Source organism: Natator depressus, chromosome 5 (genome assembly GCF_965152275.1).
Source record: "Natator depressus isolate rNatDep1 chromosome 5, rNatDep2.hap1, whole genome shotgun sequence".
NCBI lineage: Eukaryota > Metazoa > Chordata > Testudines > Cheloniidae > Natator > Natator depressus.
This window is the reverse complement of record NC_134238.1, coordinates 37,418,790-37,434,798: the sequence shown is the minus strand read 5'-3', so window position 1 is coordinate 37,434,798 and position 16,009 is coordinate 37,418,790. Positions and strand designations below refer to the sequence as shown.

Below are 16,009 nucleotides of genomic sequence, written 5' to 3'. Positions count from 1 at the left end.
AGAAAATTTACTGACAAAACAGAGTTTTGTCAGAAATTACTAGTTCATTGGAAATATCTTGCGAAAGCAAGTTGGGTTGATGAATTTTCATCAACTTTCAGACTGGATTCCAATGGAACTCTGCCCCACAAGTTTCTGGGGAGCTGGGCTTCAAGCATCTCTGGGGCAGCCCCACCATATGGATGCCAAGTTGTTGGGGACCCTGGGGCAGCCCTTCTATGTCTAGCATTCCAGAATCTAGGCTCCCAGCTCTGTAGCAGGAAGCCTAGAAGCCATGAGAATCCTGGCTCAAGCTGGGGCTCTTTGGGCTTCCAGGCTCCCTGGCATGGAATGTTGGGAGCCTGGAGGCCCTGAAATAAGCTTCCAGGGTCTGTGACTATGGGGCATTCATACCAGGAAGACTGCCTCAGAGCCAAGGACTCAGGGCTTCCAGACTCCCAGGTCAGCTGGCAGTCTGGAAGCCCTGAGTCTCTGGCTCCAGAGCAGTCTGCATGGTGTGACTGAAGGACACCCTGGAAGCCTAGGAAGCTGCTTAGTGAAACTGACTTAGTTGTCAGTTTCATGGGTACTGTGCACCTTGTGTTGGTGCTGTTTCCAAAAGTATTTGGAGCGGTGGGAGAGATTTCTCGTTTGTGAGAAATTTAAATATATATTTTCTGTCTAAATCAGACTGAATCCAAATTTCCACATTTTGACATTTCTGCTAAAATAGAAATCTCGAGTTTTGGCTGGCTCTACTCAAGTAAAACTGAATGGTCACCTGGAAAATACTGTATAGTTTCTTAAATGGCATTGAAGATTTGCTTTAATGTAATGTAACTTGAATGGAATAAAGAATCTTCTTTTATATGTGGGATTGGTAGATATTGTTGTTTACTGGATTAAATCGCTAAATAAATGTTCCCTCTTCTGATTATCATATACTAGTTATCTGTTTAATACTTACAGTTATATGTTTCTAACGTAATTTGGAATTGTTCCTATTACAACTCAATTTTCATTATACTCTCTTTATATTTACACAAAAGGAAAAAGTGCAATAGTTTTGTGGGCTGCACATTATTATCATGTCAGGAAATGGAGACACAAAAGACAATATTCCCAGTATTTCTGCATGATAAAAATATTCCAGTTTCCATGCACTCAATCAGAAAAAAACAAATGCAGATTACTTACCTTCACTATTTCATTTGATGTTAGTGCCATTCTGAAGAAACACGAAAAGAATACACCAGTTTATCTGCCACACTATTAACAGCTGAAGTGCTTCAGCTGAACAAATTCTAAAGATATTTTCACCCTTGTCCTGTGGTAAACAAAGACAGATGAAAATGCATTCAGAAAATTTGCATTTTAGCTCCCTTGCTTTCATCCAGACCTTGGATTCTGTCCATTTTTCTGCATAGTTCTTTTTTTAGGCATGCACAAGTTTTTAAAAAGAGATGGGAAAGGTTAAGAATCCTAACTAATTAAAAATGGCATTTTCTTCATGAGTTGAAAATGTTATGTTTCATTTTATGGATCACTGTGCATTTAGCTGTGATTGATGAAGAGAACTCTAAGATGCTTATACACATACTAATGGATGGGTATGTCTAAGGCAACATTTCTCATATTCAAGGCTCACTTCAGCAGGGAGGTTTCAGTCTCTTCTGGGAAAGCTGCAGCAAATTCTGGGAAAATGGAAAAAGGAATATATTTTCAGTTAATTATTGTCAGTGAGAACTCTCAAAGGCAGAATGCTCTATATGTCTACTGAATGTTCAACAGACTTACTACCTTTTCTGAGTCTAACGTGGAAATGGCCAGGCAAGAAAAATTAAAATAAGCCTGCCCAGTCTGTGTCTAATATACTAACAAAAAGGCATCATCACTTACAAGGTGAGGTGATGCAGGCCTGGGCCAGAGATGAGGCCAGGATGTCAGGGCTCAAGGCTGAGCTGAAGCTCTTCGAGTCCATCTTCAACAAGGACCATGAGTGCTTCTGCATCGTCTCCTGGAAGTTGGATGAGCTGCACTGCCAGTTTGTGCTACTGCCACCACCGCCAGGTGGCAGCCCGCAGCCGCCACTGCTGATCACCATCCACTGCAATGTCACAGAATCTTATCCCTCTTCATCACCAGTATGGCTTGTGGAATCAGATGACCCAAATCTGACTTCAGTGTTAGAGCGATTATAAGACATTAAAAAGAGCAATAGTCTGCTTCTTCAACAACTGAAGTGATTGCTATGTGACCTCTGCAGATTATACAACCTTCCTCAGCATCCAGATGTTGAGATGATAGATCAGCCATTACCAAGAGGACTGAATTCAGTGATGGAAGAAGTAATGTCAGAAGTGGAGGAGGAGAGGGAAGTGAAGACATTGAAGACCTAGATCACTATGACATGAAGGGGAAAGAACCTGTTGATGGAAAGAAATCTGAGTATGAAGGCACTGAAAAAGAGAAACTTCTAAATTTAGAAAAAATTAGAAAGAATTAGACACCACCACCTAAATGGTGAAATGTCTGGGTCAGTCCAGGTTTCAGACTGACTTATGAAAGAGCTCAGGGATATATACAGATCAGAGTTATAAAACAAGGATTTATTCAGTGGAACTTGTAAATGACAGCCTGTACAAGTGGCACGTTAAATTGCTAAAAGTTGATCCTGACAGACCGTTATAGATCTTCCGGTCTTACAAGAAAAATAAGGTGTAGAGAATACATTTTGCTCAACTTCTCATTAAGGATAATTTTCCTTTAGATCCTCCCTTTGTGCAAGTGGTATCTCTGTGCTCATGGGAGGGTATGTCCCAGGTGGGGGTGCATTATGCCTGGAACTTCTTACTAAACGGGGCTGAAGTAATGCCTATTCAACACAATCAGTCATCAATGGCACTTTAGTCAAAGGAAAAGCCAGAGTACAGTTTGGAGCCAGTAAGAACCAATATAATCTAGCAAGAGCACAGCAGTCCTATAAGTATCTAATACAAATACATGAGAAAAATGGGTGGTGCACACCTCCAAAAGAAGATGGTTAATATTGTGGAATGTTGTACACCTGGACCAATGTCAAACAAGCTCTTTTTTAAAATTTCCTTTCAACCAACACACACCCACACACACTTTCTCTCTCTGTCTCTCTCAAGCAATGAGTGCCCATATAACAGCCATACTGAAGACTTTAGCTATTAGATAAATTAGTGGATAATCTGTCAACTGGCACATCCAGCATAATTTACAACCTTAGCATTTTGCTCTTATTAGATATCTTGGACTTAGCAGTTTTGGCCTTTACTGTATTTGTCTCTATAAGTTAAGCATATTTGGGCCACTTCCTCCCTTTTTATTTAAAAGTGTAAACTTTTTAAAGGCAGCAACTGAGTTACTAAAAGATTATTCAGTAGGAGTCGCTCACTATTTCTTACCCTTTGCAGAACTTGTGGACTGCGGAGACTTGCATTTTTTGTATATGGAGTAGGGAAGAAGCACTGGCCGCTCCTTTTAAAAAAATGGTATTATGGGAAGGTTAAATATTCTTTGCCTTAGGGGCAAAATGCTGTGGCAATGTTTGAATAAACTGATCGAAGAGATATGTATCTTACATTTTTGTACAAAAATGTAAATGTGTAGAAGTAGTGTATAGAACATAGGACTGAGAGTCAGGAGAGTCGCATATTTATCACTAAACTGTTAGTGTCGCTTTTGTATCTTTGCTCCTCAGTTTCCACTTCTGTAAAATAGGAATAATAATACTGTTGTACTTCACTTTGAGATCTGTGGATGAAAAGTGCTATGTAAATGCAAAGTGCTACTATTATTCATTATTATTATTAACCATAAAATAGTGATTGGTTTCCAAGAACAAATGCATACTCTAATATATACATACAAATCTATATTGCTCTTCTTTACAATTGGGCACATTCTAAATGAAGCATGGGTAATCTTCTATGAATTAAAAGCTCTGTTCAATCAGAATTAGTTTTTGTAGATGCTGGCCCTCAGAAGTTCTTTAGGTCTGCTGTGTTATTCAACCAAAGAAACTAATTGTAATTCTTAAGGGAGGACATCCTAACTAGGCATGCTGCCACCTCAGCCCAACCCCCATTCTCCAGAACAGAGGACTAGACTCACCCAAATTGGTTGATTGTCTCTCACAGCAAATGCTTGGAAAGTCCCCCAGGTGCCTGTATTGCAGAAGTGAGTTCTTTCCCAGCTGACTAGGTTTTCATTAGCTGTAGAAGAACTTTAAACAGGTGTGTAACAGGCTGATCTGCCCCTTTAAGGGACAGGGGCCATGGGGCCAGCCAGCTTTGTTCAATTATTAGATCCTGCTGGGAAGGAAACAGGTGATCCTTAAAAAGACTGAGAGCTCAGTTGGTGAGGTGTTGCAGAAGGGAAGGTGATTCCTTTGGATGGCCTTGGAGCAAATAGACAGTTATATAGTGAAAGACTTCTGGACCCATGCAGTCTGTGTTGGTCAAGAGAATCGCTTTATTTTTCATTACTCTGCTAGGTTTTGTTTGAATTAATAAACCATGTCCTTAGGAAAGGGCCTGAAAGAGATCGGGCAAGGTGTTTAATCCTTCCTAGACTGAAGAATTAGGCCAGCAACCTTACAAGGTGAAGTAAGAGAGCAGAATTTTGATTATATGCCCTTCTTGGTGAAAGCATCTGTTTCTGAGGCTGTTATGAGAGTTGTTTATTTTAGCCATTGCTTTTTCTTTCCCTACAGCTGGAGTAACCTAAATTTTCTGGTGAACTTCAAGAATTGGCATGTCAACTAGCAAGAGTAATATATGCAAATTATTAATTATTTATTTGCAGTATTGGCCACTACTTGCTATGTGTTAAGTCCCTGATCCAAAGAGCTCACAATCTAAGGAAATATGCCTTCACCTGTTGCTAATTTAATTGTCTTAGTGAACATTTTCAGAAGTGCTTAAGTCCCCTTTTCAAAAGTGACTTAGGAGCCTAACTCTCATTGAAAATTCCTAAAGAACTTAGGAGCTTGAATCCTGTTTTTGAATGGACTAAGTCATTAAGCCACTTTTGAAAATGTTACCCTTTGTTTTGCCTTTGTCTATCTCTTTTCTTGTAGTGGTGCCCATCACTGTCATAGTATCTTTCCCTCCCATTCCCCAAAGGTATCCATTGCAATCAAAATTCTTTCCCCCAAAGAACTAAAAGATTATATGTATTAAAAATAAACAAGATGGACAGCAAAGCATGTTTCCCTCTTACCCAGCATGTTGAGGTGCCACACAGGAGAATTATTCCAAACTAGGGCCATAGGATGCGTATGTGTGTATTTACTTCTATAAGTATACAGCATTGTATGAATAATAAAAGGTAAATGTGCAAAACAAATAAGAATTCCTACCCCAAAGAGTATGTGGGCCAAATATACATTACGAAAGGAGACCTTCCATCATAGATTGACTGCTAAGGAACCAGGATAGCTGACGTTTTAGGGCCTGGAGGATCTAGAAAGTCACAGAACTGCTAGACTCAGTAAGTTTTATAAAATCAATGAGTTAATTTCAAACCAAGTTGGTCCTTGGTCTTGCACCTTTCTCATTTGTTATTTCTACTGATGAGTTGCTCTAACTTCTTGGAATAAGGACAATTGATGAGGATGGGTTTTTATTTTTTATTTATTTGCACTGGCAAAATCCTATGCATCTATGAATAAAGAGTTTTATGTAAAGTTATAAATTGTCATCTGTGAAAGCTGATCATAGATGCTACAAGAAACAGTGAGACTGATCTTCCATTAGACCTTTTTTTTTTTAGTTACCTAATTGATCTTTGTCAGTATTCGACTCAGGCTTTTATTATATATTTTGTAGAAATGGTGTAAAATATGTTAAACTGCAACCATAAACTGTCTTTTAAAACAAACATCATGAACCTTAGTCATTGCTAGCAATCAGGCAATGGTGAGGGTAGATATGGCATTGCACAGTTCTTTACTGTTTCATATCAAAATTATCCCTGTGAGATTCAACAGTGTGTTTTCTTCTTGAATGGTAATATGTGAAGAGATGGAGAAATAAGGCAGAAGAAGTAGGGTGGGTTGGAATGGAAGGACTCAAGGAACTGAGAGTGTTTTTTGCATTTCCATATTTAATGCACACTTTGTTGGTAGTGTCTGAAAGTTGTTGTCAGTGGCCTATGTGAAAGAGTTGGATCTCTCAGTTCAGTTCTTAGCGGAGGACTGTCCATTTAACAAAAACGATCACTGTTCATGTGGCACTAATTGACTCCATTGTTGACAGTTTCAGTAGAAAGGCCAAGGAATGAATGGGGATGGAGGCTTAGTCCACACTAGAAAAGGTCTGCTGGCATAGCTATGCTGGCAAACCCTCTTAGTGTAGACAGCTTACAGCTGCAAAAAAAAGTGCTTTTGACAATATAGCTTGGGGTTGTGACATAAAGAGGGTTAGGTAACTGGGAGGGAATAAAGTCACTTTTTGGAGGGAGATTTTCAGGAAAGGTCAACAGTTAAGGGAGGGTCAAAGTTGGGTTCAATTTGGAGAGTATGGGTAGGAAATCTACAGATGTGGAAGGGAGGTCATTTTGGGGATGTTTGCAGAGGAGTAATGGATGCACTTGTGGCGTAGTGATGGAGGAAAGAGGGGAAAAGCAGAGTGAACCATATGTGTTTGGAGGGATCAGAAATTGTGTGGGTGAAAATACCTACTTGGAGCAGTTTGAGTGCATACTCATCCACAGTGTTGTAAGACAGAAAATGTACCGTCTTATAAAGTAGGACAGATACTTGCATGGTACTTCGCATGCTCTGTCACTGGTATTTTGGCAAATAGAATAATTGTTTGAGTAGACAGGAAACATGTCTGTTAAATATGCATTAATGGTTTAAATTTCTATAATTTTTCATCATAATATTTCTGTTTATTAACGACATGCCAGATTTAAAAATTATTGCCAGATATAAAACTGAATTCAAATACTGTTACTTTTAAGAATCAATCAAAATATCTAATTCATACTGTGTATGAAAGCCTCCACAAATTAATTTTATCAAATTGTTATTCAGTGCCATAAGTATGGCTGTTTTTATTTAGTGTACAGGAGTGCAAAACGTATCAGACTGAAATTTTAAAATAACTGTATTTGGAAAAAAAATGCTGTCTTGAGCTGAAGCTACTGTGTTGTAAATTTCAGCTGAATGATTTTTCTACAGGCAGTTACAAACTCCTGAAACTCGTGGTTTATAATGGAAAAGCTTGATTCAGCCTTCACTCCAGCAGCAGGCACAGCATCGCTATAATTAAACCTTCCTCGCGTTGATTCACAGCCAGGATTAGTCGCAGAGAGAAGAGAGAGTTTAATCATCGGGGAAGAAGAAAGACGAGGGGAAGATTCAAAGTGGGAGCAGAGGACTTCTGAGCCTGATATGGGAACGATTAAAAATATAATATAATGCTGAGAAGCGAAGGAGTTAAAAGCCTACGGTTCCATCTTTACTCAGTCAATTTAACAGCGACATCCACTCTGTGGTACGTTGCTACCTGAAGTCACTTTCCATTCTGAGTCCAAGTGGGAGAGAAATAGAAGGCAGACAAGCAGCAAAATGCTATCTAATGCATGCTTACTTCGCTTGGCTTCAAGAAGCAAGAGAAAATCTCCAAGGAGCTTTTAAAGGATGAGAAGAATCAGAGAAATTAGCAATAGAAACTCGTCTTAGGTCATATCTAGTCCATCCCTCTGCCTGGGCTGGGCCGTTAGTTGTGTATTCTCCAGTGCCAGCTTCAGTCTCACAGATTAGCTCTAGAGCTTGCTCCAGTCTCTTCTGCGCTTTGTTCTCCCCAGCTCCCTGGCTCTCAGTGCTTGAAGCCACGAGGCTTCATCATCAGCTCCCTGCGTGACCCGGAGTGTTTTTGCTGGGAGAGGGCAGCAGCTCTCGCTCCCTGCGGCAGCTGCTCCTCGCGGAGTCCGGGGAAGTGAGGCAGGAGCTGTCCAACTTTTCAGCGCGGTTTCCCCGCGGCGCTGCTGAAGGGGGGAAAAGGCGGCAGCCTGCGGAAAGGGCTGCTGAACAGCTCCCCGCTGCTCGGGAAGCAGCAGCCGCCTGCAGCGCGGAGGTGCCCCCGCCGGCCCGCCCGAGGCGAAGGAGCGAGCATGGAGGCAGAGGACGGCGGCAGCTGCTTATCCGCGCTGGCCAACAGCGGCGACAGGGCTGGCGGCGGGGGGAGCCTGAAAGCCCCCAAACATCTGTGGCGGCACGAGCAGCCCCAGCTCCGGCAGCCGCCGCCCCAGTGCCCCCAGCCTCCGCAGCCGCCGCCGCCAGCCTCCCGAGGCCGCTACTTGGCCGGCAGCGGCAGCCGGGTGAGGCACCGCGGCTACTCGGACACGGAGCGCTACCTGAACTGCCGAGCCATGGACCGCGCGTCGTACGCCGTGGAGACCGGCCACCGGCCCGGCTTGAAGAAATCCCGGATGTCCTGGCCCTCGTCCTCCCAGGGACTCCGACGGTAGGAAGGGGCTGGGGCGCGCTGCCTGCGGGCGGAGAGGTCCCGCTCTCCCTCCATCGCCGCTCCCGCGTCCCCCGCTCCTGGCTGGTGGGGCGGGGGGGGGAGGCTGGCGGCATTGGGGTGACTGCCAGGCGTTCCCGCCATCTCCGCCCGCCCCCCCCCAGCCCAGAGCCCCCTTCTGTGCGCCCGGCAGCTGTTTGACAGGAAGGGCCGTTGCTGGGGGGTGGGATGTGAGAGGGATCCCAGGGGGCAGGAGGTAGTGGGCGCAGGATGACAGAGAGGAGAGCGTGGGTAGGGGCCGGCAGGACAGAAGGGGGGGGAGGCACCAGGGCAGAGGTGAGACCTGTAGTGAGGGCTTTGGGGAAGGGGGCTGGGGGGGGCATCAGGACACAGGCGCGAGGGGAGGTAATGAGGGCACCGCTGCGGGGGAGAGGTGTATGCTGTGCCAAGCCACCTTGGAATTGGGGGGCCACTTACTTAGCAGCTGAGTCCTGAGTCAGGCTGTAGTTGGATGGCCAAGAGGAACGGAGGAAGAACTTGTCTCTTTATCATACAAGTAGGGAAAGACTTTGACACCCCGCCACCCCCACCGAAAGCAACCCACCACCAAGCACGTGGCTGACTTGGGAAAGTTTGAGAGCAAAACGTATAATCATCTTCCCCAGAAACGTGCTATAATGAGCCTATGTAATGAATGAACACATCACCCACTGCAGAGCGCCTGGCTTAGCGGGAAGGGACCCCTTTCTCGTTCTCCCTGCTACTCGCTCCTCATTAAAGAGAATCTAAAAGATGCACTGCTGCTTTCATTACAGTGCTATCTGAGGAGTATAAAATGTTGGTACTGAGAAGGGGAGGGAAGGATGAAACCTGTGCTGTCAACATAAGGTTCCAATAATAACCGTTTTCTGTGAAGGTGAGCAGTGTAACAGATCCAGGGTTAGAGACTTGCTAGGATTTATGGGTTAAATGGAGAAATAGACTAATGATTTTTTTTTAGTCAGAGGGAGGAGTCCATCATATATTAGTCTATGGTCCCCTATTAAGTGAGCTATATATTATTTTGCTGTGTGCAGCTAAATGGTCCCTACTTTGCAGTTTATGGGCTATAGAGTGATACCGGTTTTTAAACTGAACTCTGTGTTACAATCAATGGGTAGTTTTGCTATAAAACTGATGGCAGGGTGTAGTTCAATTTATAATTCTTCATTTGCAGCAAGTGGAACCACTTCCGTTAGTTGGAAAAACGACACCTTTGAATCTGAATATTAGGTGGACATTGTGAATAAAGGGCTTGTAGTGAAATGTGGGAAGAGGAACTTTGAACTGCAGTTAAATATTGAGAAGATTTTTTTTTTCTAATTTGGATGGTCAGACTCTTACAGTGTGGTATGCTTTGTGAATAAATACCAGAGAATTATTTTGTGCATACTAGAGCTCTACAGTGTATGACCTTGTGCATGGTATGATTGTGCCCCTCTGGTAAACTGTGAGACACACACACATGCTCTCTTGCACTCAGTTACTCTGTTTCTGCACAACACTAGCCCTAGTCTCCATTTTATAAATAGTACATAAAATAATTTCAACAACTAAAATTTAGAATTGTATTTTTACTTGGTCTGTCTTTAATATCTTTTGTTTCAAGTGACAGTTCCACTATTAAATCTTTGTATCCCTTATGTGAGCTTGTGCTTGTCCATAATTATTACATTGATTTTAACACAGAGATTTAAGTGAACAAATAATAATGTCTAAGAATGAACTATCTCCTATTTTAATAACCATTTGAATGCATTACAGTAGTTCAATAGATAAAAACATTCACTGTACGGTTTAGGATTTTAGTTTTCAAGAATAAATGTTGATTCTTTACTTGAAACAAGTAAAGTAGTATAGCTGGTGTGAATCACAAAATGATGGCATAAGTATTTAGCATTTTCCCATATTGTGACCGGTCTTAACACATTCTCAGGGTTTCATGTACGTAGTACTCAACTAATCAGTTAGTGAGAGGGTGAGAAGCCAAGGGATAATATGCTGCTATTGCTTTTTCCCTTCTCTTTTTGTATCATTTTGGAGTTTTTAGTAACTAATTCTTCTTCAGAATAGAGAAATGTGTAGGAGCTTAAAATTCTCCATGAACATCGTGTTAATAATATTGTTTTGACTAAACCATGCTACTTTATAATTCAAGGGTTTGTAGTGGTTATTTTCATCTTATGTTCTAGGAAACACATGCTTCAGATGCATCTATTTTTCTGAAGTAAGGAAGGAAAGTGGTGTAAGGAAGCTTAGCTAAAGTGTATTAGTTGACAGCATAAATGAATACACAAAGTAAAATATTCTGATTGAAAACAGGTAACGGTTGAATGTAAAAACAAAATGGACTGTAACAAATTCTATTTAAATGTTTAAAGATATTGAAGAAATTTCAGAAAGATCAGGTTTTCTAGAGCTTTGATAGGTTTTCACTTACAACTTAAATCCCAAGTGTTGTAGCAGTGTTGCTGTTTTCATTATAAACAAAAAAGTACCTGTAGCAATATACTCCCTTAGTATTTCTGTATAATTTGTATTTTGCACAAAATTTTTTGAAAAGAAGGTAAGTCTTTAGGAGTACTTCAGTTCATTTTTGATGACCTTCCAGAGAAGGCTTTGTTTAATTTGTGTTTTTAGTACTACTAGATAATTTAAGCTATTTGTCAGAAGAACATATCTTTAAAAATGCTTCATGGATGGATCGATTCCCTATGGACATACTGGCTAGTATGATGGATGTTTCTCATTTTTTTTTAAATTCATAAAATCAGAAAATAGGACACAACTTGTTTATAGTGTCTATATAGAAAAGGATATCATACCATATTGTATTAAAGGGATACAGTTAAATAGTGTTGACTCAAAATTTAGATTATGTATAAGAGTTTTTACAAAATGTACTGGAGTGCAATTTGAAAACTTGGTCATGATTTTTTAAAACCTACTCAGTGAAAACATTTTTAAAGTTCCTTCTATAGTGTTTTAAGCTTTACCTGCAAAATACTCACTCATGCATAACTGTGTTGTGCTAGAACATGAGAACAAGGAAGTGAATTTGTTAAAACCAAAGTTAAACAGGCCAATCTAGTTTTATTATCCAAACTGAGGAAAGTAAAAAATTAAAAACAACTTCTCCCAACCCCCAAAAAGTAAGCATAAATGGCAAAGAGAATTAGGTGTTTAAAAATGCAGTTTTTTATAATATGGTACTGTTTTATTAATTATATTTATTACAGCAGTGTCTAAGGACGAAACAAGAATGGGGCCTCATTGTGCTAGACCACTTACAAACAGAGTAGCAGACAGTCCCTGCCATAAAGATCTTACAATCTAAACAGACAAGACAGACACTGGGTGGGGAAAGGGGCAGAACACAAAAACAAGTGAACAATGTGATAGTGAAAATGTCATGTTAGTTCCATGCATTTTGGGGGTGGAGGACTGAGGGAGGCTGCAGGGAGTTGGTTAGGAGGGGATCAGCTAAAAGGAGAACACAGAAAATGAAATATTGTTTATAAATATAATTTTAATGCAGTGTCTCTTTATAATTACCATTGCACTTCTTTAAGAATAATTTATTGTAGTACACTTTTTTTTCAAGAAACCCAACAATATTTCATTACATAGAAAAGTACATCAGAATCATTGTGTCATCTCTTCTTAAATGGAGAATTATCCCCTGTATTTTAAAATTTGAAGGTAATCTTGAATTCATGTACACAGGAAGGCTAAAGGAAGCAGTGTAGTTTAGTAGATAGTTGGGAACTAGAAGTCAGGTGACTTGGGATCTTTTCCTGACTTTGCAACTTGCTCACTGTGTGGCCTTGGACATGTCAATTAACCTATTGGTTCCTGACTGTGGTTGTGTATAAAATATGGATAGAAATACAGCAATTACTAATCTCTGTTAAAGTGTTCTGAGATAATTGAATGAAAGGCATGATATGTAAGTGTAAAATATTACTGAGTTGAACTTCACCACATGGTATTTTCATCTCCAGTTTTTCTATTTGAAATTTGTGACTTCAGAAAGGTGCAGGATGGAGCTGATGATGTAGTAAGTAAACACTGGGATACATCATACATATACAATATTTCAATTTACCATTGGGGCTAGTTGCCACGTATCTACATAATATTTCTGCAGTCTTGTAAACCACAATCTAAAGGGCTACAGGTATTTGTATGATTGTTGTAATATAAAAGAGGTCTGATTTGTTTTGCAATTTTATTACAGACATCTCTTCTAAATCTACTCTATTTACTAGTCAATCATATTGAAGGCAAATAGAGGAATGTGAAATAAATACAGATTTTTTTTTGCAAATAACTGGAATACCTGCTCCATTTGGTGAGTTAAATGGTTTTATGTTAGTAATAGGAAAACTATTTGACTCAGATTATTCACTTGCTCACCACTGTTCCAAAAACTTTGAGTTCTGGATTCCTGTTCTCACAGACCCAGTAATCTATCTTCTGTTAGACTCCAGAACCAGCCCTTCTCACTGTAAAATATTTCTGGACAGGGTGTTGCCCAGGTTTTTAGAGCTCTGGGTCATTTCAGGCCAGATTTCCCTTTATACCCTGAGGGCTAAATGACCAAAAAGTACACGGTACAATTTGTGTGTGTGTATATTGTCATAATTTCAGGGTAACTGCACCTGTGTTCCCCCTCAGTGGTCCACCAAGGACACCCACTATTATTATGAGTTTGACTCCCAGATGTCACTTCTCCGGGGCAGAGACCAGCGTCTCACTCCCTCCTGACTGGGAATTTTAATGCTGCACATCATACACCACAATGCTCCCTGTCATACACCATAATATCCCCAGCAAGCCAAAATGCCACAGTCTCTTCTCTGCTTTCCCTCCAAGGGGCTATGTCTGTTGCCCACAGTTTTAAGTTACCAGACAGATCCTTGTAAGGGACCATATTCATTCTTAAGGTAAGAGCATTGCTGTGAAAACATATACAAAATTAAGTTTCTACACATGTGCTAAAAAGTCTACCAGAAGTCACTCCCAACTCCGGCCTGGGATTGGATTTTCCCTGTGATTACAAGTTCACATCTGTTTTAGAACCAGAACAAAAGCTGGGCACATCAGCCATTTATTTATGCAGCTCAGGCCTTTGGCCTTGGCCTTGGCCTTGTGTAGTATGTAATCAGCAGATGATGACCACCTCCTTAGGACATAGCTTCAAAAAGGTTTTTGTATAACCTGAGTTGGGGAATTTGCATTAACATCTTCCTCAGGATTCCCCAGGAGTTCCACTTAACACTTATGGTCTCCAAAGTTCATAGCTGTCTAGCACATTTTCAATATATTCTTTTGAACTCCCCGGTCTCACATCTGTCCTATCTACACCCCCCCACCCCAAGAGGTTATGTACAATCCTGGTACCTCATCACCCCCTTGTGGCATAGCTAGTGAGACACAAGGTTTCTGTGGCTACAGCTCTAGGTCCTAGAAAAAATCATTATCACTTCACAAATCTTGGCAAAAAACTGATTGATAGCTCTAACAGAATGCAAGGTTCTTTTCATCCCTAGTCACACCTTTGATCTTTTGATCAAGTATCAGAGGAGTAGCCGTGTTAGTCTGTATCCACAAAAACAACAAGGAGTCTGGTGGCACCTTAAAGACTAACAGATTTATTTGGTCATAAGCTTTCGTGGGTAAAAAACCCCACTTCTTCAGATGCATGGAGTGAAAATTACAGATGCAGGCATAAGTTCTTTTGATCACTTATTCACCTTAGTTATGCCCTAAGGACCTCCATGCAATCCAAGACAAGTGAGGGCTATGGTATTTTCAAACTTGACATACCAACAAAAACAGCTTTTCAGAATGTGGTGACAGCCTGTATAACAGCAGTAATGTTTAGGAGATTTGTCATTTACTTCTCTGGCAGCTGTTTATTGCTTTGTTTACTACTAAATTCGAAGTGTTATTGGCACCTAGATATTGTAATGATTGGCATACTTTGAATCCCTGAAAGATACAAATACTTTTCTGAACTTAATAAATATTGTTGGACTAATGTCCATTATGAATTGTCCATAAAGTAATTTAAACAAATAATTCTTATATATTTCAAAATTGCATTGATTTAAGTGACTATAGCATCCTACTTTTAATTTTAATTTCCCTTCCAGTGATTGCTTCAGTTTTACATCTTCAGATTACTTAGTTATGTGATTTGAAATGCTCTGTAATTACAGATAGCTAAGTTTTATGCTGTATGAAATTATAAGAATAAATATTGACTTTTAAAATGAGGGTATTTATATTTGCAAAATATGTTTGTCTGAGGAACATTCATTTCATTGCATGTGGGTGTTGGTTTCCTTCTTTGTTAAATATAGGAATGTGATACTTGCGTGTGACATGTTCATCTTAATCAAGTAAAAGTAAAATGGAACAATTTATATTTAACAGACATTGCCTTATTCTTTCTGACCTCTTTTTTTTAAATTTATTACAATCATTATTTAATTTATTTCACAATGGAAACTGTATTCTCTAATAATTCTTCAACCCTAATAGAACCAGAACCATTTAAATTAGGTTTCAGTGTAGTCATATTTAAATGTTAGTTGAAGTACCTGTTCAAGGAATAGATGTACTTCTTACAAATAAGCTAACATGAGGCAATAGTGCCAGCTCTCTGGTGTTTTTTCACCTTTCAGCTGACCTTCCATAAGCTGGAGGGGTCAGATCTGATGGAACATCCACTGTCTGTGTACCTGTTGCCCCTCCAACTCCTATCCATATGAATCCTACTGGAATTTCCCAGGCAGGTTAATTTTGATCATCATCAATTTAGGTAGGTGTCTTTTCTGCATTCTGAAACCTCCTTCAGGGGAGAGATCCTGGAGGCAGCATCCGTTAGGGAAACCTGTGAGACCAAGCCTATTTCGGAGATTTTTTGCTATGTGACAAGTGCATATATGAGTGGAGAGGCAAGAAAGGGCAGGTCTGAAACATGTGCAGAAACACAGGACTTTTGTGCAGATGGCTTTACATCTATATGCATAGGCCAGGATGTACAGGTTCTGAGACTGAACCTCCTGCTGATTCTGGGGATGTGGGAAAGGTGTGAGGAAAGGATATCAGACAAACCCCATTCTTTACAATCTAAAGAACAAGGTTCACAGATCCATTACAATAGGTACTTTGGTTCTGCCACCAAGCTATAAGCAGAATAAACTTGTCAGTCACTGGTAGCAAGAGAATATCATGTCTACCTGGCTCAGCCAGGCCTCCTTGCTGTAGAGTTTTTTTTTTCTGAGGGAAATGCTATACTTTCATTTCTAAGTTATGACTAACAGTGTAGCTCAATAATGTCTCCATCTAATTTCAGTCTGTGTCCTGGGGCTCCACTTGTCTTTTTGCAGGGGAGATTGTCCTCTGAGCTCTACTTTCACTTCTGGGTATGTCTACTCTGCAATTAAACACTCCTGGCTGGCCTGTGTCAG

At 40.5% G+C, this 16,009-nt stretch overlaps 1 protein-coding gene and 1 pseudogene across 2 annotated transcripts in view; both read left to right on the top strand.

The window, feature by feature from the left end:
- Positions 1-16,009, top strand: part of PDE4D (phosphodiesterase 4D) — a 1,096,073-nt gene that overhangs the window by 348,762 nt on the left and 731,302 nt on the right. Inside the window, exon 1 of one of the 2 annotated variants that reach the window (XM_074952583.1) lies at positions 8,119-8,486. The exons of the other annotated variant lie outside the window; for it this stretch is intronic. Within the exon in view, the coding sequence (XP_074808684.1) occupies positions 8,134-8,486 (353 nt within the window). The 5' untranslated portion in view covers positions 8,119-8,133. Of the gene's footprint in view, positions 1-8,118; positions 8,487-16,009 lie in introns of those variants that run through there. 2 annotated transcript variants of the gene reach the window in all.
- On the top strand, positions 1,920-3,026 carry LOC141988121 (ubiquitin-conjugating enzyme E2 Q2 pseudogene; annotated as a pseudogene).